Source organism: Dermacentor andersoni, chromosome 11 (genome assembly GCF_023375885.2).
Source record: "Dermacentor andersoni chromosome 11, qqDerAnde1_hic_scaffold, whole genome shotgun sequence".
In the NCBI taxonomy this organism is placed as follows: domain Eukaryota; kingdom Metazoa; phylum Arthropoda; class Arachnida; order Ixodida; family Ixodidae; genus Dermacentor; species Dermacentor andersoni.
In genome coordinates, this window is record NC_092824.1 from 17,048,853 (window position 1) to 17,074,366 (window position 25,514).

The 25,514-nt window shown below is 45.5% G+C and overlaps 1 protein-coding gene across 1 annotated transcript in view; it reads right to left on the reverse strand.

Moving 5' to 3' along the window:
- LOC126517689 (pancreatic lipase-related protein 2-like) overlaps positions 1 to 25,514 on the reverse strand; it is a 67,684-nt gene that overhangs the window by 21,596 nt on the left and 20,574 nt on the right. Inside the window, exons 4-8 of the mRNA XM_055064130.2 lie at positions 20,134 to 20,245; positions 19,329 to 19,454; positions 9,043 to 9,111; positions 6,989 to 7,246; positions 5,291 to 5,417 (exon numbers count right to left, since the gene is read on the reverse strand). Coding sequence (XP_054920105.2) covers positions 5,291 to 5,417; positions 6,989 to 7,246; positions 9,043 to 9,111; positions 19,329 to 19,454; positions 20,134 to 20,245 — 692 coding nt within the window. The remainder of the gene's footprint in view (positions 1 to 5,290; positions 5,418 to 6,988; positions 7,247 to 9,042; positions 9,112 to 19,328; positions 19,455 to 20,133; positions 20,246 to 25,514) is intronic.

Sequence of the window (25,514 nt, forward strand, 5' to 3'; positions counted from 1 at the left end):
ATTAAAACTTGATTCACTAACTCCATCCTGGCTTCGAAATTTTCTTTCTAACAGACAGCAGTTTACTTTCGCTAACAGCTTCTCCTCACCCTTTGCAGATGTTTCATCCGGTGTGCCACAAGGAAGCGTTGTTGGTCCCTTACTCTTTCTGATATACATTAATGACATACCGAATAACTTATCATCATGCATGCGCATTTTCGCTGACGACTGCATTATCTATCGTTCTATTAACACCTCCGATGACCACCTGATCCTCCAAAATGACCTTAACCAAATTATTTATTGGTGTGACACCTGGCTAATGACTCTAAATTCATCAAAAAGTAAAGTGATGTCCCTCACCCGCAAACGCACTAACTTGGACTATTCTTACTCTATTAAAAATGTCCCATTATCTCGGACCTCATCATTTAAATATTTAGGCGTAACTCTTTGAACAAACCTCTCCTGGACTTCTCACATTACCACCATCTGTGCCAGTGCTTCTCGATCACTGGGTTACCTGCGACGTAACCTTCGGAACTCACCTCCACTTATCCGCAAACTGGCATTTCAAACATTTGTTCACCCTCGACTTGAGTTCGCCGCTCCAGTCCGGTCTCCCCAGCAAAACTACTTAATTACCATGCTGGAATCAATCCAAAATAGAGCCGCACGTTTCATTTCCCGAAATTATGACTACCGTTCTAGCGTAACTAAAATAAAGATTCACCTTTCACTTCAGCTACTAAGTAATCGTCGCGACATAGCCCTTTTGTCATTATTTCATAAATACGCCCACCACACTAACAAACGTTACCTACACCTCGAATCGTTATCGCGCACGTCGCACAGATTATACAATCATCATAGCTTCACGCGCATCTATGGTAAAACAAGCATTTAACTGGTCTACAATCCCACGTGCCTTTCGGCTCTGGAACAACCTTCCAGACAACATAGTTCCGGAAACTGACCGCGAAAAATTCAAGCACTCACTGAACTCACTTAACCCTTCTTAACCATTAAAATCACACTCACTGTTCTGTGTTATTTTTTCTACCTTTTTCTTGCACTGCTATACGTTTGTTAAAAACTCATACAGTTCCCTTTCATTGTGCTCATATGCAGCTTTATGTAGCTAACATGTTTCTCTGACATTTAGGCTGTGCACTTGGCTGTTGTTTTCTTTTATTATTGTTGTTTATAGATTGTATGTACTTGATTGTATGCTCCCCTTACTCAATCCCAATGTAGGGGCCTTGTAAGGTATTCTACAAATAAATAAATAAATAACTGTGAAGAATGTATTTAGGTACATAGATTACTGCCTAGAGTTTCTTGGGAAATTTCAGCCAAGTTTTCTTATGACGCCATCAACGTTACGATGCCAACTACTCAAAACCGCTTACAGACACACATGAACGGCCAAATGTGCGAGTCTTGCGATTACGTGACATAAGAATGCTTTCCTGGGAATACCGTGTATGCTGCTTGTATGAACCAAGGGCCACTGCCTTTCTTTGTGGCGCAAGCTGACACTCCTAGTGTATGCCTATAATACCCAAGAAAGTTGATGGAGAAACGGAGCCAATCTAGCTCACATGGTCAGAGCATCGCCCGCCTAATGCGAAAACGTGTTTGAACCCACTTGCGGCAAGTTGTTCTTCCGTCCACTCACATTTATCTTTATTATCCTTTCTACACTTAAAGTTAAGAAGAACAAATAATCGATCTCATGCTTTCACTGTATACACATGAGAGTCAATCATTGTGAGAACTTCTCGGTATTATTGCCTAACACTTTCGGTAGGTTGACAGATTTTCGTGAGGCATTACAGACAAGTGAGGTCACCGTGTTTGTCGCCGCCGCAGCCCAGTGGGTGCGGACATTCTCACTGTCATACTCTTACAAGGAATATGGAAATATTTATTTCGAGGAAAAGCACAAATAAATAAAAGGTTCTCGAGTATCACTGTTCAGGTAAATAGAAACAGTGCAAACAGGGGGGGGGGGGGGGGAGGGCGCGATTCCTCAAATTAGAATGGAAAGGAGAGCACGTGTGAACGGTGCAGACGGACTGCTTGTAAACACCACTAGGGACCGTACAGATGACGGGTAAAAAAGATGCCTTAAGTTGGAAAAGGAAGCGCAATACATACAAGAAAATTTCAAATAAAAGGCAAGACACGGTCAGGCACCCTACAGCGCCTGCGCTGGTGGGGTGAATAAAGGCAGAAGAAAATGCTTACGATGGACAGCCCTGGTAAGAACTTCCTTCTGTCTTTATTTCACTATCTTAAACATGACTAATGACACGTTGTGCTTCAAACTAAAGCTAAACCTCGATAAGTATACTCCGCATGTAACCTCGTATACACACTCTTTATAAATCCCTGTGCTATGGTCTGAACATTAAGTAAAGGAACGTCTCATGGAACCACGGTCTCTCTCTTTGAATAAGTTGTACAGCAAGCAACGGCCCGTTGACTTTTTATTGTCATTGCATTCATATAAGGCAGAATGACAGGACTGACCCGAGGGCCAGGAAGGGAGCCAACGAGCTGGAGTCCTACATTAGGCTGCTCTTCCTTAACGACAGCTTGAATTAAAGAGGTTGTCTGTCGGAAATTATCTGCAGTGCGTGCGAAATAGGAAGCTGGAGACGCCGCCTGAATTTCACGAGGCACCATGCAGACAAGGCTATCGGCTGTGGGTTGCTGATTGGCCCGCTCAATGGCCGAGCAGAACGATATAGTGGCAGTGTTTGGAAGTAGCATGAATTGTTCCGCGATGCAGCAACTGTTCAGTTGCTTGCGTTTCTTAATAATACCTTCAACAGTTCAGCAGTCCCTCAAGAGCAGCAAGGTGAAAGCATCATCAGCGAATCCTTTCTAGACGTTGCTTTGTCCATCTCGGTCATCTTTATATGACCAATAGGCCCAATAGGTCACAAGGCTTCTGCTTGCATATATCCCAACTGGTCAGCTCTGTTTCGTGAGTCTCGAACCAGACGGGCGCTGTCCCGCTGATGTAGAACGGAGACTGGCGAGTCTCACTGTCGTCTCCCACCGAGTGTTCGTTGTGACGCGCTCGTAATTCACCAGCCAGTCATGGACGTCGATGATCTCGGTGCCGCACAAAGAACCAGGGTCACAGCTTGGATCTATATCCCCGGGTGAGGTGCCGGCGTTGCGGTTGACGCAGTATCTCCGGCTGTTCACATGGGGAACTTGCAAGGACAGGTCCGCTGCAGAGTTCCGTCTTGCATATTACCCAGCACCTCCACCAAATGGCCATGGAAAAAGCTATATATAGAAATGAATTTACAAGCTATCTGCGGGGAGCTGCAGCAATGCCAAGACGGCGGTAACATGATAGTTACGACCGTCGTTTTCTTCCCCGAGAGGCCAATGTCTTCTTTGTCACACTGCTCGCAGTCTCATGGCAATACTGTCCCGTAGTAGTGACGGGGAAGAGCAGTGCAGCAAATCTGTGAATAACTTAACATTTTATTGTAAAAACCTGTGCCCACAAAAGTAAGTTGTACTCGGAGCACAACGATAGCGGCACAGTCGGAATCGTCGGAATCTGATCAGCAGGTCAAGCGCGTCGGCTTTTATACATGAGTACCATACAACTAGCCCCCTGTTATAGGTCATTGAAAGGATTGCCGGACAATGATTTCTCTTGGACACATGTGCAGAGGTCAGCGTCGCTCCTGCCGCGTGATGAGACAGCAGAATGCCCAACAAGCCGCGCCCGTTCAAGCTAGCAGCAACTCTCCTATCACCCTATATCCCCAGCGCTCTCTCACCAAAGACTTTGGTTGCCCTCGCACCTTGCGATGGGTGTTCATTCATCATATCACTTTATGTTCTTAAAGACCCCTCTATGGGGTATTACATATAGGGTGGGTTTGCAATGTAACTGCATGACGTCATTCAGAAAGAAAATTGGTCATGTCATTCGAAAAGTTAATAGACAAGTTATTCCTGCAATCTAGCGGGAAAGGCCATTGCGTTCCGATGATGAGCGCGGAAAAATTCAACCGTGCGGGCACAGGGCGTGACACTAAACGTTCGTGGCTGATGCGACGGGATGTGCTCACTGGGGCGGAGATCTGGGTTTCAGATGTACGCATGATCATACTGGATGCAGACTTTCTGGCCTCTTCGCCCTTAGTGTTGACCTCCGCGCTCGTCACCTTGTGGAAACGACGACTAATATTTCCTTACAAGGCACCCTCGCGCCTATGACACCAACCATTAGAACGGTGCCCCAGATATCACGACTGGCGTTCGCCTCAATTCTGTCAGACTCCCCAGCAATCACGAAACCTTTCAATCTTGAGCTGCAGTACGTCACAACGTACCGCATCATGTTGTCCCCACAGGCCGCACAGTGTCCTGCCGACTCAGACTCCTCGCTGGTTACCATCTAACTATCGCAAGGAAGGAATTCGACCACATGCTCCAACTGCGCATCATCCATCTTTGGTCGGGCAGTTGTTCTTCAGCTCTCTACATGGTACCAAAGCGTGACCTAGGGGATTAGCGCATCTGCGGCGACTACCATGCGCTCAACGCGCGCACCGTCCCTGATCGCTATCCACTCCCTCACACTCATGACTTCGCAGCAATCTAGCTGGAATGGTAATATTCAACACAATAGATTTATTGTGTCTACCATCAAATCACTGTTGAGCCCGCGGATATCCCGAAAACTTCAATTGCGTCATTAATTGGGCTTTTTGAATGCGTACGCGTGCTGTTCGGGCTCAAAAACGCTGCTCAGGCGTTCCAGAGGTTTGTCAACGAGGTGACCCTGGGATTCCTCTTCACACTTGCTTACCTCTATGATCTCTAGGCGGCTAATATTTCTCCTGAGCAGCATTGCAACCATTTGGGCCTGTATTTTCTCGGCTATATGAACACTGCCTTCCTATCAACCCCGTAAAGTGTGTTTTCGGTGTCCACGGTAGTGAGTGTTTCGGACACCGCGTGACTGCCGAATGAATCAGACCAGACACATTGAACAGACGAGGATAAGGAAGTGTATGTGTCAGCTTTTTGACCGCTATGTTTGTAGTCGACGTGACAGACCAACTAGCTAAACAGTGAGCTCTTTCCAAGTGCATCCCCCTGAGTGTCATCTCCACACGCTCACTAACTCCTCTTGTCACTCCTTGACCGCTACTTCACGATGTTCCCACAACTGCGTTAGAAACAAACTATGCGTGCATTGGAGTGAACCGACTCAAGGAAGCTAACGTTTAAAACATGAAAGCGAAGTGGTGGCACTTACATGTCAGTAACGAGAGGTATGTGCAGCTGTACTTTTGGTCCCAGCGTGACTGTGAGCGACGAATTCTGGAGGATGTATCGGCTGGCCACATCGGCAATCACCTCCAGCCTCACCTCGTAGTGGTACACTGCATGTAGGTTAGTGCACGCAAAAGCACGGATAAGCACTTGCGTTTAGAAGGTGCTCTAGCAGCGCAAGATGAAAAAGAGACACGCACTGGAAGCACTAAAAAACACAAACCTGCGTGTGTAATTGCACACACACACTCACGCACGTAAATACACACACACAAATACCCACATACACGTACGTGTGCTTGTATAGAGGTGTTCCTTTTCGTCTGTTCCCGAATGCACTGCTATAATACCTTGCGATGTCATACCTTACAATGTCATGCCAAACATGCGGGATTAAGGCCGCATTGCCCCTCTCTTAGGCAAAAAAATTAACTGAGCTACAAGACATGAATGAGGGAAATGCAACCGCAGGGACGTCATCACTACAAGTATATATCTTGTTTCCTCCGCAAACTAATTTGTTTCGTCCCCGTCTTTCCTCGCGTTGAGCGCTTTCGGATAAGGATATTGCTTTAGGCGTCCCGTCTACCAACGGAGTTGAATGCATGTTATTGTGTCAAGTTTCCCAATTTGCTTTTCCTTGATCTTCAGAAGAACCTGAATGCAGTACCTGCTTGGTGCTTTATTTTGTTGTACCTATATAGCGTGTAGGCTTTTCCACATGGATATTTACCTTTACATTTATTCTTCTTCTCTTTTTATTATTTTATTTTATTTAGTTTATGAATTCCGAGGCCTGGAATCTCTTTTTACACCATCTATACCGACACACAATTGAATGATTAATTAAGTAGTGTAAGTAATAGCGAAATGGTTATTTTGTCTTTGTAGCATCACTGAAGTGTGAGCGGAGGTAACTGTTTCCACGTGAGGTCTTGTATACATCCAACTCCCTAATTAAGCCGCGAATGCGACGTATTCTGGCTGAAGTACTTGAGATTTATTTATTTATTTATTTATTTATTTATTTATTTATTCAAGGGTGCCTGACAACCCAGACGAATACAACGACTATGAGGCGCCCTGGAGGGACGCACTCCACTCTAATTTTCCCCACATGGGTTTTTTTTTTTCTTTTTGAGAGCGACGAATGTTCGGTACGCAACCATTTCCTGAATCCGCCCATTATGCAGAACGGCCACTGCGGCCGATAACTGAAGCAGTCATGTCGCACTGAGTAACATTACTTAATATATGCAGAGAAGCATCAGGTAAACATAAATGAATGGACTATCACTACTTGTCGCTAGGCGTGTTGGTTCCCACTTGTATTAGTGTGCACCACGTGTACACCACGCTAAATACCAAGACCTGAAACAAACCTTCTTTGCTGTTTTTTCCCGCTATCGCCTTTTCTGGCCATAGTTGACATCGTGTACATATATATTAATATATATATACATATTTCACTTGTCGTACACTATACCATGGACGGAATAGCTCTCAATGTTTATGATTAGCGGAAGAAAGAAGGAACGCGTCGAGAGAGCGCCCCCTTCTGCCTACGGTCTCTCTGTTCGCCTCTTCATTATTCCGCTTGAGAAATAGGCGGAAACATGGAGAGCTGTGCACAAAGGACGCCAACATCGCACTAGTCTGAGCACCTGGCGTCGGCTCTCACCGCAGTACGGGTAGTAACCGGCCGTGCGCAGGTAGACAAGAACCGAGCGCGAGGCGTCGGCCAGCGCCCGGTGTTGCGACGCGGGCTCACCGAACCGCAGGCAGCGATCGTTGCGCGCCCCGCAGTCCGTGCAGCGGCCGGCCACGAACGAGGACCAGTCGGCGCACACGTAGCCCACCATGGCGCAAGGCCCCCCCGTCGCGATCGTCTCCATGTAGTAGTCGTACGAACGCAAGTGCTCGCACAGCAGGTCCGCTCCTGCAAGAGGCAAGAGCGTCGCATCTTGAACCCTGGCGTGATCTACTCCGAGTTCCAGAACGACTGGCTAAGCGTCGGTCTGTTGGGCCGTGCGGCACGGAGAACGCGCTTGCGCTTCGCACGAGCAAATATAGAATGCTTTCTTTTCTAATACTCGCCGTACGGCGCCGAATGGACAATTAACCAGACAGCGATCATCTTAAGTCGTGCTCCAATACAGACGAAACCGGCAAAAGAGACCGCTTCGTGAAGACAGTGAGCAACGATGCAGGGTACTTTGATGCGCAAACAACATCGAGGCTGGGCAGAAGGCTTGAAAACTCGAACGGAATGTCGTGTGCTCACAACAATACGTAGTTACGCATTGTCATGAGCTTATTGTAAGCGATGTGGTGTTTTTCATTGGTTCGCCATCTCAAAGTGTTACAACACAGTGTTATGTGCTGTTCTGGACGTTTCTTGTCGACGTGAAGTGCCGTTTGGTCGCAGAGAGGTCTTCTAGACGGTTCCAGATGATTACCATTATTTGAACCCTCTTCTTAGCTGTTAGCGTAGATTTATTCCAACGCTCGCCAGAAATGAAACACACCCTTCATACACTGTAAGCACATCTGTACTTGCTATCCATGCGGACGTGCAAGCCAGAGAGAATTCTCCTCCAGTCCACCGTACTGCATTTCTCACACTGGCATTTCTTACTTTTCTCTAAGCGTCATTGTGAACTTCCACTAGGACCTACCCTACATTACAGGTGTTTTATGTCTCAACGATGAACATGAAAATATTTGTATATGTTTTATAAGAACCCTGTTAAACTGAACCAGAACGAAAAGAACTGCCATAATTTTCATTTGCTGATTTGGTTTACCTTGACGAAACATGGAAGCGGTGACATCTAACAAGGACAAGAAAGTTCGAGGCTAAGAAGTGGCAGTCCTGTCGTGTTTCTTTACTCGCCCTTGTCAATAAGCGCTGCTTCAATATTCCTCCACGAAGTAAACTGTACACGCACTGTGTTGTAAAACAAATAATTGTTACCAAGTGTAATGTGGAGAACCTGAAACAAATCGTAGAATGAAGAAAACTGGCGCCGGATTCTCCTTTGAGAAGTTCAGTCTGAGTTAATTCATAGTTAGTGTCGGCGAGCAACGAACGGTGTAACACTTCGATGAGAGTCACAGAAAGTGCAAGAACGTATGACTAAGTGCTTGCGTGTGTCCTTTGTTGTCTTCCTGTCGTTCTTGTTGTCGTCGTCGTAGTTGTTGGCCTTAGTACCTGTGCCGCAGAACGAGTGTGGGGTATAAGTATTGAATCCTGTCCCTTCTTTTGTGTTGAGCCGTTTGTTGCCTTTTTTCCTCTTCATCTAAACGTCGGCACATTCGTTTGACAGGCAGTGAATTTCGCGCTTCATTGTCTCCTTTAATTTACTCCTACTTGCGCCGGACAACGCGCTGGTTGACGTTGACTGGCATTTGATTCGCCAACACTGGAATGCTTGCCTAAATAATTTTATTTTTATTTGTTCTCATACAAGGGGTTTGCTGGAGATTTTTATCCCACTCTGGGAAATTTAACGTTCTTTAGTACAGTGCTAGCTAGAAGATCATGGCAATACTGAAGTATGCGATTTCGAAGTAACCCATTATGTGGTGTAAGTGTATTAAAAATGTACAAATAGGCTACTGACCAACAGAGCCAACACTACAACTTGATATAACAGCGACTGCTTTCACATTCTGTTATTCACTGTGCGCGCGTTCAGGCTTAGGTCTGAGTAGAAGCCGAGCAGGACTCACTGGAGCAGTTTGGTTGCCGGTCGCCGCCGTTGGGGAAGAAGTCGATGTGGCCTATCGGCTCCTTCAGTCCTGCAAATCAGTATAATCAAAACTTGTAGAATAAAACGCAAAGTTGTGTTTCGTGCAGTATGTTTGTTTCGCATAGGCGTCACTTTTATTGCAAACATGACACGCACAGTGGAGGAGGGATATCTTAAGGGGAGACGCTTCTCGAAGCAATTTTTTTATCACTTGCACTAGAGGTTTCATAATTCAGCCAATAATAGAGTTTTCTATGCAGATTTCAAGTATGTCCGTACTTTTTGTGTAGCTTTATGGTGTTTGAGTTATGCAATGTACAATGGCAAAATATAGTCATCATTTTGGGCTCTTTGTTATGCATTAAATTTCTACAAAAAACATTGTGCTGTAGCTGGTTTAGCACCAAGAGCTCATATCTAACTAAACTGCATGTACAATTACTAGAACTATGCATATATATTGCAGCATTTCAACTAATCTTTTCCCTCGATTCCATTAGATATAACCATGTACTTCTGCAGCTACTGCTGGAGGATACAGCAACTTCAGTTAGGTATCAGCACTGCGCATACCTTCAAGAGTATGTATGCCACATTTCGTTAGTACAGGACAATTCTAAATGTATAGTGTTAATTTCCTGTGATTGGGGAAAAAAATGTTGGAGGGCTCTAATGTTTTATTTTTTTTGTCACAGTTGTATTAATTGTAGATATCCATTCAATAGATATCGGCATTTAGCGGTCTACAAAGAGCTAAATAAGCTACGGAAGAAAGCTTTTTTGCGGAAACTTCGTACACAATACAATTCCCACGAATTCACTCAATTTTGCCATATTGTAGGACATAACTCAAAAACTATAACGACTACACAGACACGAATCAGATATTTCAAATCTGCTGGTAATGCACTATGAGTGGGTGGATTTTGAAATCTCTCGTACAATTATCTAAAAAAGAACTTTTTCTAGGAGCCTCTCCCCTTAAGCGCTCCTCACCAAGCCATATAGTAAATTCTGTGTCTAATGCGGAAGTTCTTACGCGCCCTCTGGGGAGTATTCTTACATAAGAATTTGTGAAATTGGTTGAATAATAAAAACATTTCAGTGACGCGAACCCATGATTTCAGCAGGCGAGTGCCACTGGCAAGAGGGGCACTTTCTCCACTTGCCTTTCTAGCCTGCGCAAGAGAAATTCTTTCCCTGCGTTCTCCCATTTCAGAGCTCGCCTTCATTTTATTTTAAATGTCAAGCATTTCTTAGCGAACATTTGCCATTATGACAGTATCTATCTAGTCGCCTACGTCTTGATGCTCTCATGGTCGTTTCGCTGACTTGGTGTGTACAACAATGACATAGGAGGACACGAATGTATGACGAATATAAATGAAAGGTCACTACTCGAATGTCATGATATGCGTGTCTTGTATTTCATAAAACAGCCACCTACGTCTTGGTATGTACCTAAATTGGCATTGTATGAGAAGATTCTACTATGAACATAAAGGATAGGTCATGACACGAATATCATCACATGTATGTCATGTAGCTCATGAAAAATCCACCTACATCTTGGTCCTCTGATGGTTATTTCGTTAACGTGGTAGGTAATAAAATTGGCATAGTATGACAGGAGTCTATGAAGAACATAATTGATAGGTATTGAAATCATTGCACAAACAGGCGTGGAGTGCGGCCTGATCCCGGGGACCAGAACCGGTAACGCACTCTCTCACCAGAGCAGGATTGGCCACCCTGGTGCAGTACTTGGCCACAACCTCCTATATGAACACGACAATCAAACCCCGGCCCTCAGTCCCCAGCAGCTGCGAAGCAACTGACCACGGCGGCGGTCAGACCTGCGACGCTGCAGAGGGTGCTAAGAATGCCTGGCTCCGGACAGGCCGCCATTGGAATATGAACCTGGCAACGTTTAACGCTAGAACGTCATCTAGTGAGGCGAGTCTAGCAGTGCTATTGGAGGAATTAGAGGGCAGTAAATGGGTTATAATAGGGCTTAGTGAAGTTAGGAGGCCAAAAGAAGCATATACAGTACTAAAAAGCGGGCACGTCTTGTGCTACCGGGGCTTAGCAGAGAGACGAGAACTAGGAGTCGGATTCCTGATTAATAAGAATATAGCTGGTAACATACAGGAATTCTATAGCATTAACGAGAGGGTGGCATGTCTTGTTGTGAAACTTAATAAGAGGTACAAAATGAAGGTTATACAGGTCTACGCCCCTACATCTAGTCATGATGACCAGGAAGTCGAAAGCTTCTATGAAGACGTGGAATCGGCGATGGGTAAAGTCAAAACAAAATACAGTATACTGATGGGCGATTTCAATGCCAGGGTAGGCAAGAAGCAGGCCGGAGACAAGTCAGTGGGGGAATATGGCATAGGCTCTAGGAATAGCAGCGGAGAGTTATTAGTAGAGTTTGCAGAACAGAATAATATGCTGATAATGAATACCTTCTTCCGCAAGCGAGATAGCCGAAAGTGGACATGGAGGAGCCCGAATGGTGAGACTAGAAATGAAATCGACTTTATACTCTGCGCGAACCCTGGCATCATACAAGATGCAGACGTGCTCGGCAAGGTGCGCTGCAGTGACCATAGGATGGTAAGAACTCGAATTAGCCTTGACTTGAGGAGGGAACGGAAGAAACTGGTACATAAGAAACCAATCAATGAGTTAGCTGTAAGAGGGAAACTAGAGGAATTCCGGATCAAGCTACAGAACAGGTATTCGGCTTTAACCCAGGAAGATGACCATAGTGTTGAAGCAATGAACGACAATCTTATGGGTATCATTAAGGAGTGCGCAATAGAAGTCGGTGGTAACGCCGTTAAACAGGAAACCAGTAAGCTATCGCAGGAGACGAAAGATCTGATCAAGAAACGCCAATGTATGAAAGCCTCTAACCCTACAGCTAGAATAGAACTGGCAGAACTTTCTAAGTTAATCAACAAGCGTAAGACAGCGGACATAAGGAACTATAATATGGATAGAATTGAACAGGCTCTCAGGAACGGAGGAAGCCTAAAAGCAGTACAGAAGAAACTAGGAATAGGCAAGAATCAGATGTGTGCATTAAGAGACAAAGCGGGCAATATCGTTACTAATATGGATGAGATAGTTCAAGTGGCTGAAGAGTTTTATAGAGATTTATACAGTACCAGTAACACCCACGACGATAAGGTGAGAGAGAATTGTCTAGAGGAACTTGAAATCCCACAAGTAACACCGGAAGAGGTAAAGAACGCCTTGGGAGCTATGCAAAGGGGGAAGGCAGCTGGGGAGGATCAGGTAACAGCAGATTTGTTGAAGGATGGTGGGAACACTGTCCTAGAAAGGTTGGCAGCCCTATATACACAATGCCTCATGACCTCGAACGTACCGGCATCTTGGAAGAACGCTAACATAATCGTAATCCATAAGAAAGGGGACGCCAAAGACTTGAAAAATTATAGGCCGATCAGCTTACTGTCCGTTACCTACAAAGTATTTACTAAGGTAATCGCAAATAGAATCAGGAATACCTTAGACTTCTGTCAACCAAAGGACCAGGCAGGATTCCGTAAAGGATACTGAACAATAGACCATATTCACACTATCAATCAGGTGATAGAGAAATGTGCGGAATATAACCAACCCTTATATATAGCCTTCATTGATTACGAAAAAGCATTTGATTCAGTCGAAACCTCAGCAGTCATGGAGGCACTACGGAATCAGGGTGTAGATGAGTCATATGTAAAGATACTGGAAGCTATCTATAGCGGTTCCACAGCCACCGTAATCCTCCACAAAGAAAGCAACAAAATCCCAATAAAGAAAGGCGTCAGACAGGGAGATACGATATCTCCAATGCTATTCACAGCGTGTTTACAGGAGGTATTCAGAGACCTGTAGTGGGAAGAATTGGGGATAAAAGTTGATGCAGAATACCTTAGCAACGTGCGATTCGCTGATGATATTGTCTTGCTTAGTAACTCAGGAGACCAATTGCAATGCATGCTCACTGACCTGGAGAGGCAAAGCAGAAGGGTGGGTCTGAAAATTAATTTACAGAAAACTAAAGTAATGTTTAGCAGTCTCGGAAGAGAACAGAAGTTTACGATAGGTAGCGAGGCACTGGAAGTGGTAAGGGAATACATCTACTTAGGGCAGGTAGTGACCACGGATCCGGATCATGAGACTGAAATAACCAGAAGAATAAGAATGGGCTGGGGGGCATTTGGCAGGCATTCTCAAGTCATGAACAGCAGGTTGCCACTATCCCTCAAGAGGAAAGTGTATAACAGCTGTGTCTTGCCAGTACTCACCTACGGGGCAGAAACCTGGAGGCTTACGAAAAGGGTTCTGCTGAAATTGAGGACGATGCAACGAGCCATGGAAAGAAGAATGATAGTTGTAACGTTAAGGGATAAGAAAAGAGCAGATTGGGTGAAAGAACAAACGCGGGTAAATGACATCTTAGTTGAAATCAAGAAAAAGAAATGGGCATGGGCCGGACATGTAATGAGGAGGGAAGATAACCGAGGGTCATTAAGGGTTACGGACTGGATTCCAAGGGAAGGAAAGCGTAGTAGGGGGCGGCAGAAAGTTAGGCGGGTGGATGACATTAAGACGTTTGCAGGGACAACATGGCCACAATTAGTACATGACCGGGGTAGTTGGAGAAGTATGGGAGAGGCCTTTGCCCTGCAGTGGGCGTAACTAGGCTGATGATGATGATGAAATCATTATCATAACATGTGAGTCACGTAGGTCATAAAACAGCCGGCTGTGTCTTGGTACGTACCAAAATTGGCAGAGTATGATAAGAGTGCATGACAAACATATATGATAGGGCTTCACAATAATGTCATGACATGTGTGTCATGCAGGTCATGAAACAGTCGCCTACATCTTGGTGCTCCCATGGTCGTTTCGTTAACTTGGTAGGCTCCCCGTAGACTGCTTTGCATAACATCGATTTCCACAGGGCGTGGGATCTGCCGGTCTTTTTTATCGCTTTTGTTCATCGCCGCGCGACGCACTCCCGCTGACTGTGTTGCGCGCGAGCTGTTGCGTTTGTCTCGTCTCACGCAGCGCATGATTTTTCGCGCGGCGTACGAGAACAGCTGGCTAGCGGTATAAGTCGGTGCTACACGAATTCTGAGCCAGGCACAAGCGGATCACAGAGCATGGTCGCGCGCTGGAACACGGTAGAAAATCACAGTTTCGTTGTCTGCGCGCGACTTCACGACATGGGAACAAGTAGACGAAATGAAGCACATTCCTCTTGCGGCGGTGCAAAGTAAAACGAAAACACGCAGACGTTACGTTTGTCTGTTTTCTTATTTACGTAAACTTTCATTCGTCTATTGAAGAAACAGATCACACATATCACAGATGTTCCCTTGAATAATTCTCTGAATCCTGTTCCACTAGGAGCACGTCACCGCAGTACGATACACTTAGGCGCACTTGTGCGACATGCGTATACTCTCCGCATGGGAGCGCGGCGAACGCGGGTAGAACTTTAGGGTTGAAGGCTAAACGGCATTCGGTTTGAAATTTCCGCTCTCTCCGCGCCGCCTACCGATGTATTACTTAGCAGGCACTATTGTTAGCATGTATTGTATGCACGGCACTTGTAAGCATGAAATAGCCAGACCTGGTGAGGGGCCCTTTAATGGGGCACTATAGAGAAATACGATTTCTTCTTTGTTAACAAATTATACACCTCTTTGTAATGCCAAGAAATCCGTCTTTAAAATGAGAAATGTTGCAATAACGAAAGACGACAGGTGACGCTGCCTCGAAACAAACCTCTCCCAGCTTACATCGCAAGTCAGTCACGTGATCGGGAATAGTGTGTGCCTATGTGTGTGTTCTGCGCATCCGTCGAGGCAGTTATTATGCCGGCGACTTGTTGCACAATTTTACGCGTAAGTGACACGAAAAAAGGCAGTGGGATCGGCGTTTTTTGTTTCCCAAGGGACGACTAGTGGTGAAAAAAGTAGATGCTGACAGTGCGCCGTTATATATGGCAGCCGTCAGACGCTTACAGAATCTCTGGAGTTCACTTGAGCTTTTCTGAAAAACTGGAACTACGGGGCTGCTGCTTTGGCAGTGTGTCCTGCTGCTATCATACTGCATGATTTTAATTAGGGAATGAACACAGAAGGCAAACTCCGGGAAAAAATACGGTCACGTACGCGTTTACATGATAAAAACACAGCACATGGCACGTAGGCTGCCTTCTACTTAATGTATTGTATTAGGTTAGTGTAAACTACATAAAGAGTGGTTTGCTACTGTAGCAAACAAGCATCTAAACCACCTACTGCATCGATTGGTGCCACATGGGCACCAAAAATCGCCCCCTAGCGATGTCTAGATAGAGCGGTACTACGCTGGCAATTGCGATGGCGATTTTGCTGAATCCAGATTCATTCAATCGGGATTGAAATTATTGATCCAGATCGTAGAACTCAGTCATCTACAGCTCAACCTCGTGCTGAGCTCACAGAGTGAGCAGTATGATTTTATTGCTCCGTTATAGTGCATCATCCAGAGGGAAAATAAGCATATATTTTGCCGAACTGCACGTAGGGTCAGCATTTAGTATCCTTTTTTGCAGCCGCGTAAATAGAAATACTCAGGGTGTAGCTCGCAGCAGGCCAAAAGCTCCTCCGGGTATCTCTGACGTAAGCTTCTGGCAGTGCACTCACGTACGCGGACAAATCTGTCACCGCAGATGCCATCGCACACCAGCTCTGTGCACACGTCTCTCATTTCGCTTTGCGCACAGCGCGCGACGTCAGTGTGTTAACCAAAGGTGGAGGTATATTGCTGCGCAGCTAGCCGTGACGCAACAAATTTTCGCGACATCTGCTTGGATACTCTAGTTAATTGTTTATCCGCAAAATTGGACTACATGATATTCTAAACGAGATTGACATTGAAGTAAGCCGGCTTCGCGAACTTTTACTGCACCTAGAGGCCCGAATACAAAAAAAAAAAATATGTCAAATTTCGGGAAGGTAAACTGGCTTACTGTTCAAAGGTTCGGGTGAGAGCCACCAAAAATGCAAAACAATTTAGACCTTGAGTATCTCTTCTAATAACCAACCCAATAGACCTAAAGTAAAGAAAATGGAGTTTCCAAGTAATACTTTATCAGTTTGAAGTGATGAAGCGTTTCCTTTAGTGCCCATTCAACCGCATTCTGATTAGTGTAGCTCATGTCCTTTTAAGGAGTCGCTGTGAGAAACGTCGCGCTCCTTCGCCACGCGCGGCGTTTGCCAGCACGCGCTGGCGGCCACACATAACGGTGCATAGATCATGTCAATAGAACAAGTCGCAATTTCGCCAGAAAGGAGAAGCACTGGTTGCGATAGAAACATAGCAAACAGCCATACGAAGTAAGGATAGCACATTTTTCTACCGTATTAACTTATGAACAATCACTTGCTAACTAAATTAACAAGCGTGGTGTCAGCGTACCGAGCAAACATGAACACATCGCACTCGATTACCACGGACACTCGCTGTCAAAACGATGGCGTACGTGACCAAGCGCGGCAGCGAGCCGACTCACCTTCGTGATGTCTATCACTTCAATGCTAACTGAGCACCGAGAACACACAGCACGTACAAAGCTACAAGCCGTCGACGCACCTAGACTCTGCCCCCAATGCACATTGATGTCACGAACCGTCACCAGGGAGGCACATCGCTGGTGTAAATCGCACCGCCAACCCCTGCGTCACTGTTCTGTCGCCTCTTAAGCGGCAGCACAGCCTGTTAGATACTATGTTCGTTTGCACGAGGAAGGTTTTGGGAGCGCTGCAATCACGGCGCTCAAGCGGGCGCGTCACGTGGTATATTTTGTAATTCGCGGTAATCTGCAGTAAGCGGGAAAACAGCAATACCTAATAGATAGAAAGTTAGAAAATGTTTATTCGGTCGCTTTTCAAGCCGTTCTACAACTTTTTAATTGGAATTCTTCTCCTAAGTTTGTTTCTTTAGAAGTTTAATTATACTTCAGTAATTATGCAAATAAGCACAATACAAGAAATAGTATGACTTACTACATACAATATTCAGCAGCAAGCATTGGGTCGCGTCGTCTCAGAGTGCACCGGTATATTTTTAAACTTTCAGTAAAGTTAGCTGGGACACCCTCAATATTCATGCTATGTTACTAATAAATTACTTGTTGAAGCTAGCACATGTGTTGTACCCTCCGTCCTTGCCTGCTTTTCGCGCTACAATTGGAATATGGAGTACCAAGAACACCGAATTTTCACCCTTCTCGAATTTATTTATAGAAGAATGGAATGCATAACTTTTGATTTACTTAACTTTGAAGAATAACTTGAAACTCATGTTCTCAAAAGTTTGTTCTAGGCAAGATTGCTGTTTCGTAGTGTTGTATTTCTTGTAATTAGTTTTCATTTTTCTTGTAACGTTACATTAATGTTCCAACCTCTTGCGTTGGATATGTATCAGTGTATCTTGCCCCTCCTGCCTGGGCCTCAAGGCCTGCCTTATTATGCAAATTAATAAAAACGAGTAAACAAGGGGAGTGGAAGGAGCACTAAGCCTCAAGCGACCTTTAACACATACAATGATGTATTATAGCATCAGATAAAGGAGTAGGCCGAAGAGGTCTGTTTATTAGGAGAATTGCACCATAGGTCAGAGAATGTAACGGGCTATGTAAAATGCACCATACTTTCTTAGACACAAGTCACGACAGCCGCGCTGTTCACAACGCCTATTTCCTAAAAGGGAATGTAACTGAAGAAAGCCGATATAGTCATTTTCGAAGATTCTACTCGAAACACCATGCAAGTAAATTATAATAATAACTTTCAACATTGTGATGCCTTGCTATTATCGTTAACGCTTCCATAACGTCCTGGCAAAACGTGTTACTATGCCAAATGAAGGTACCTGTTGATGAAGATTATTTGAGAATTTGCGTTATATTGTGCACTTATTGGCATCAAATGCGCGTGCGATATGTTCGACCAGAAAGCACTCACGAGTGTAGGCCTCGCTTTATATCAAGAAAGCTTCAGCGAACCCCGAAGATGTTCCTCGGCTGGCAGTAGTGAGTGTAGAGAAAGCAGTTAACAGAAACACACACAAAAAGAAGATAAAGGTATAGCAGGGGTTCGGACTGTCACCAATTTCATTCGATTTGTCTAAGGGGACTGTAACAAAGGCTGGAAACTCGAGTGTTTCAGAGGTCATTTCCAGGGTGTTAGCGGTGAAGTCCGCCAAGTATATGCAGCAATAAGGCGGAAGGCTGTGCGAGTTTGTATAAATGCATTTTGTACCAACAACGCCGACAGACAAGAAACAACGATGAAGGGAAAGGTACAAGCGGTAACTCGTAACTCGGTGATTCTTTGTTGCTGTACGATTTTCCGCATTGCGTGCTTGTCAAGTCAATGACTGTCCCGCAGCCTTCTTCTTCATAGTGCGCCATCTGTTTGCGCTGTTCATACAAAATCCAAGCCAGTGGAGGTTTATGTGCTGCTTAGTACCTCACGATAATGAGCACAATATTTCTATTGTTGGACTGTCCTGAGCAAAGGAAATATTTACAACACCGTAAAGCCTGTAATTGCGCATCATTTCTCATCAGCACAATGCCGTCAAAAAAACCACGTTTTTCGTGATTATGGGGAGTCAATTGAACCACTCGAATGATCAAACCCTTACAGGAAACGCGATGCGTAAGTCTTTGGAAGTGACACTAGTGGATTGTGACACCATGTCACCGTCGCTTTGCCTTTACCCACGTTGCGAGATACTACATGCGCCTGCGCATGGAGGTGGCAGGGAGTGCATGCGCTCCGCTCCTGTCCCCTTCTTGGAGCAGTAGCGGCATCTCTTAACGAGAATATGCAAATTATTTTGCTTTCCGGGCTCTCTTGATCAGACTGGGCGGCGGGATTTTTTGCTGAAGCGAAAGTCCTGTGAGCTTGGCCTCACCTGCAGTTCATCAGCCCAAAAAAACAAATGAACTCCCCTGCATTACTTGAAGCCTCAGAATGGATCGTGGCGCTGCCGCTTAAACCATTTCATTTGAACGCGTTATATCAGTGTAGTTGCCATTACCGCAGCTGCAAAGCGTTATATGAACGGCTGCTTGCCTTGTGTGCTTGCGGCAATACTGGAACGGGAACGACAAGAAAACCAAATAATTTGTAACATCAAAACAACAGCCGGGCGTTTCACGCAGAGAGAGCTCACCGAAGCCTCCGAAGGGTACCACGCCGTAGATGTCAGTGTGAATGACGTCCACAAAGTCGGCATCCGTCCGTGAGAGCCGCTTCTGCGGAGGCAGGTTCTTGTAGCGTGGCGAGGCGGGGTCCAGGCCTGCGAGGCGTCCAGGACACTGAATGTTCGATGGAGTTGCTTGTACAGAGCATCCTCAGAGGAAAAAAAGATAGATGCCATGCACCCGTCTGTAGCCCCACGAAGCTACAAAAGAAACTCGTAGAACAAATGGTGGAATTTTACGTGCCAAAACCACGATATCATTATAAGGCACGCCTTAGTGGGTCCTTCCCGAAATTTGGACCGCCTGGGGTTTTTAACGTGCACCGAAATCGAAGTAAACGGGTGTTGTTCTCGCATTTCGTTGCCATAAAAATGGGGCCGCAGTCGCCAAAACTCATATATGTTTTTTGAAAAGCAAGTTTCGCAAAATGAAAAAACGCAAAAAACTCGTCCTCGTCGGGGATATGAACCGTTGTCGAATGCCTTTCCGTAGCGGTCGCTCGCAATTGCTAGCCCAAGGTGCTTATCCTAAACTATTACCTCTCGTCATTCCACAGTAATCATTGCCATGGTTCGTGCGATAAGAACCGCATAAAACCGGCTCTGAATTCGGGATAAAGCTTAGGAAAATCATTTAGAGATAGTGAATTTTTCTACCGAAATTTTATTGCTTTCAATAGAATGCCCGTTGAGCTGCAATGGAATATTATGCAGAATTTGAGCACGAGAAACTGTCAGCCTTATTAGTAATGACATTTAAACTATTCCTGCGTACCAGTGATACGTCCAATTTGGCCGTTGAGGTACTTCCCAGCAAAGCCAGCCACATGGGCACCTATGCTGCAGCCAATCAGGTGGAAGCTCTTCCAGCTGGCTCCAGTAGCATTCTGCAGGTGGACAAAAAAGTGGCCGTTATCACCTCTTAACAGGATAACTGAACCAACCACAACGAGTGACGCCGAGAACTGCATCCTCTTAGAATACAAGAATATAAAAAAATACACGTGCGGACAACGCCTACTCGCAGTTGACACTGCTATAAAGGTTGTTTCATGCCGAGTGAGGCCAAGTAAAATATCTAGTGACACGCATGGATAAATAGCGTGGTATAGTCGAATACTGAAACCGGGTTAAATGCAATTTCTTGCGCACTAATTTGATCCAAAATATCACTCAATTTTTTTCCCCTAATTTCAATCGCGAACACTCATAACTGGAGGTAATACATGTGGTTCTGAAGAAGCATTGAAGCCAATATTGTGTGGACGTGCTTCCTTCAGTCATCAAAGGCTTGCCTTTGGCCCCGCTTTGTGGCAATAAGTCAACGCACCCTTCTCAAAGCTCGGCCCATCGCAAGAAATAAAATTTTTTTTCCAAAAAAGTCCCTGCTGAACTTTCTCTATGAAACGGGCTTCAACAATCGTTCCTAGGACATACGTTTTGTAAAGACTGCGAAATGGTTTTGCGCGAGGACGTTTTGTGCGGACAGATAACACATACACTTGGCGCGTCTATAATTCACATCCGCGTATTGGATAAAGTTTGTGTTGCAGCTCATTGTTCTACGGCGCAGTCGCCGGCCATTTACCTTTATCTGTATCTCCTCTTGTGCCTGTGATGAGTAGCACGCTAGAGACATACTCTCCGAACCAAGCTCTCGTCCATTCTCATTAAATTTTCCTCTTTTCTTTTGTTGTGCAGGATGTGTTCGTAAGAGCAGCTGGAAGTCAATTGCGACGTCGGACATACTGACGAAATATCACAAAACCACAATGAGGGGCGAGTAATTGAGGTGATCACGCTAAATTGACACACTCGGTCAAGACGACAGGATGTGCGCTTGGGACAGCAGGCGGGACGCACAAGCACTACATTTCCTTTATGGCTTGGTCGCTTGCTCTCTGTAACAAGGAACATAGATAGCAGGCCGCGATATTGGGCAAGACGGTGCCAGGAAGGCATCTGACAATTTACCCCTGTTATTGGAAGTTAGAAGCAAGTGCTAATAACAATTAATCAGGGTTCATGCGCGTCCATAGTTTTCATTTGCGTTCTGGTCAAGGCACTCTGGAGCCACCGCAGTTGCTGGTCACTTGCATGCTCCCGTGGTTTTAGACCAAAGGACAGCTTCGAGAATAGAAGCCGTGCACAACTACAGTTCACACTCATTTAAACGAAATCGCTTTATTCTAGGCATTTAATTTATTGGCCCGCTTTCAGGGTTCCGATCGCGCGGGATCTATTTCGAACTGTTACTACTGTAAATGCAGTATCACTAGGCACCGCGTTATACCCCGAACGAAGCGCTAAATCTTACGGCAACCTCGTGATCTACTACACACAATGACTCATTCCGTTTCTGTTGCAATTTGCTCCGTGAAAATTGCTGCATCTTGAGAACAACCTGTAGGAGTGAAGGGCTCTGCAAAAGGCAGCCCACAACGCGGGGCAAGCTCCTAGAACTGATTTTATCGCGTAATGACAACTGACCGGCAAGGCAGGTTTTCACGAACATCCACAAAATTTCTAAACTTCCGTTTCGTTATTATTGAGGGTTGCTTCATTTCAACATAAGCTTCACGAGCTTCTGGACTTTCAGAGTGTAAATCCCGCATCATTATAGCTCCCTTATAGCTCCTCTGCTTTCAACAAAATACAGTTTACAACGAAGTTAATTTACTCCCCAGATGCCGATCACATCGCCATGACGATAGTTTACTGCACATTGCGCCACTAAGTTAAAGTACCTAGGTATTCCTTCACGTAGCTTTCGTGTATGTTATTAGCTATCAACTTATTGTCTCACCCACGCGCTAGTGATGAGGAACATTTCTCGGTTTTCACGCGAACCATCGCCTTGAGCACAAGTTTCACTTTTCAGTAATTCTACAGCAAAAATTTTGCTTACGGCTGTTCGCCTAATTTAGGAACTCAGAACTTCAACATTTCCCGAGCTACATGCTCATCAAGTGCATTTTCTTAAACATCTAGCCAAGACCTACCACCTGAGGGAATTACACAAATACTGAGAAATCAACACTGTTCTGTCCCATCCTGTTTGCGCAAGAAAAACGGGGCACCAGATGCATGTAGAATTTGTTTGACTATGTGCATCAATATTCCAGTCTAATCTTTATGCCTTCTATTGTTCCCTTTCGTTACTGTTTCTACTTTTCCACGGTTTCTCCTTAACGTACAAGTAACACGCGTCTTAGTGTTCAAGTGCACTTTGAAAATCTATTGATCTGTATACTGTGCAAAGTATGCTGCTGACACTACTGTGTTTTTCTTTATTATGGCTTTTCTTAGCATTGAACACTTTCAAAAGTGTATTACGTTGCTTTAGGAACGATGCTGTTTTCCACACATATTCTTTAATGAACAAGTGCGCAGAGCCTGCATAAAGTTGTTGCTTCATGTCCTGCCAGCTCTTTTCACACTGACAGGAAATAAAAGGGATTGATTCATTCATTTATGCATTTTTCGGGTGTTTTTCTTTCAGAGAGAAACTCTCCTTGCCTACAACGTATATTAGGAACGACACCAAACAAAAATAATATAGCGGTTGTTCTTACAATGTTACAACGCTCACGTTCAACAAAGAACACTGAGGTGGTGAGTGGCTACACACGTGTTCTCTCTTCGTGCGCGTCGTTTATTGTTTTAATGCGCTTGAACATTGCGACGGGGCTTACCAGGAAAGCCGAGCCTTATCCTCTTGCCAGCACTAAGCGCTATAGGTGATGTCCAAATCCACGACTCAGTGACGGTTCCCATTGAACAAGAGAAGCGGATCACGTAGGCTTTGATTTTTCTAATTGTAAATGCCGGAAGCAGTTGCAGTGCGGGAAACACCTCAGGGCTGCCATATTTGAGACATCATCGATTGAAAACAAAGACTTTAAAGAATGCTCAGGCACCACCTACGCCGGACCGCGTAAACAAGAACGGCTACGTGCGAGCGACTACATGTCTGCTAACTAGAGGCCGGGTGGTACACGTCGAACGTACATCGAGAAATAGAGCAAGAAACAGGATACACTAAAGGACAGCGCTTCGTTCGTTTAATTCTGTCCGTCCTGCTTCTTGCGCTGTTTAACGATCTGACTATGGCGCGTACAAGACCAATCGAAACCAAACGGAACGCAGTGCTTCTATTTCACTGTATTTAACAACGGCGGTGGAGAAGGGGTGTCGTACAAAGGCGTAAAACAGGACTCCCACATGAAATGTGAGCCTAGATCGCAATGTCCGTAGGAGAGATTCCTTTCTGGAGATATTAGCGCACGTAGGCTCTTAAAATGTCCCTCAACGGATCTAATCGAAAATTTGTGTTACCCTATAAAGTTGTGAACTGTCGTCGAGAAAGCGTGATACAACAAGAATTATAAAGTCGTTCAGTAATCGCAAATTGAAGGACACTAATAGTAGCGCAGATTGAACCAAATCAAAGGCTCTGAGGTGATGCTGCAAAGGGGGAGGCAGACACCCTCTCCAAATTTACAAAGGGGGCGGTTGCGCCTGTAGTGAGATTTCAGTAGCTCAAAATAGACCCTCGTAGATATTAAGGGAGCCTACGACAGCGCAGAAAAGGCATTGTTACGGGATATTCTCAAGAACGAAAGCATAGACGACGATTCCGTGGAGCTCATGTGATATAGAGACAACAGAGTACAAGCTGTACGGGATGGGCGAAATTGTAAAGAAGTGCTGAAAATTCACCAAGTGCTCAAGCAAGGATGTCCTCTGTCTCTATTGTTGTTCACGCTTTGTGCTAAGTGCAATGAAAAACGACTGTCAAACAGTGAATGAGGGTTTCATTTATATCTTACCACAGAATAATCAGCACTTGTGTCAACTAATGTCCTCAGTTGATGAACGTCTATGGTAATGTGCAAATCTGAAGAAATTCTGTGTTCACTTATCTTATTCGTTCGTTTCTGTTCGTCCCGGCTGCTCGGTAAACTGGACAGAGAATCTCGCCTTTTTCGCACGTCAGCCGCCTCGCCTCCACAGGTCGCTCGCTTCAGTTTTTGTCAGGTGGGCTCAGAGAACGGCGCCTTAGTGAAAGCGAGGATGGCCGTGGACTCGGTGATCGGTAGCGTGTAGACGTTCGTTATCGTGACTGGTGTTGATATCTAGCAGTCGGGTCCTGTTGTTTGCTGAAGTAGTCCTGAATTTCGATGAGTTTTCACCATTACGAGGACAAGGCGCATATATCGTAAAACCGCGAAGACCTGCTCTGCGATGTGGGCACATTCTGTATAAATGTGTAGCTTGTCCGCAGTATAAGCAGAGTGGCGTCCGGTCTGGTGCACGCCACACGTCACTTTTTCGTGGCCCCAGCTCTGCTAGAAGGGGTCCACTACGCAGAGCCGGCTGGTGGCTGTTAAGGGTCGCAAATGGAGCAATATGCCCAGTCGGTTGGCATAACACATCAGCGTACGTCGCCACGCGACGTACCGGTGGGGGTCGTTCAAGGTGCACAGGCGGTGCCTCAAGTCTTGGTTGCACAATGGCGTGCCGAACTTCATATCGAATGAGGGCGGCCACAGTTGAAGCTGTCGGAGTGGCTTCCGGTAGCTGCAGCTTTCAAAGCTCCTCCTTTACGATTGATCGCACCAGTTCTCTTAGCGCTTCGGTGTTACTGCCTGGGCCTGCTGACAGGAGATCGGCTGGTGCGCTGGTGACATCACGAATGTAGTGATAGGCACGCTGCTGCAGCACCTTGTTTATGGTGGTCGCTTCGGTGCGAAAGTCAGCAACACTGTGTGGTGGGTTGCGGAGGAGTACTGCAAACAGTTCCTGCTTAACGCCACGACTCAGATGGCGTAATTTCTTCTCTTCGGTCATGTTTGAATCAGCGTGCTTGAAGAGGCGGGACATGTCGTCGATATGCGTGCCAACACTTTCGTTAGAGCACTTGTTTTTGGTTTGTAGAGCATGTTGTTCCTTCTCTCGCCGATGGAGGCTGGCACACGTGGCAACAACTGTCGCGGAAATTGTTCCCATTAAGATAGCGCCGCTTCATGATTAATGTACCATGTCCTCGCTGACTCGTGAACGCTCAGCTTTTGTGGACGCGGCGGCATTCGCAGGAAACAAGGCTTTCGCAGTGGTGGTCGTGGACGGCCACGGATCCACAAGACATGCAGC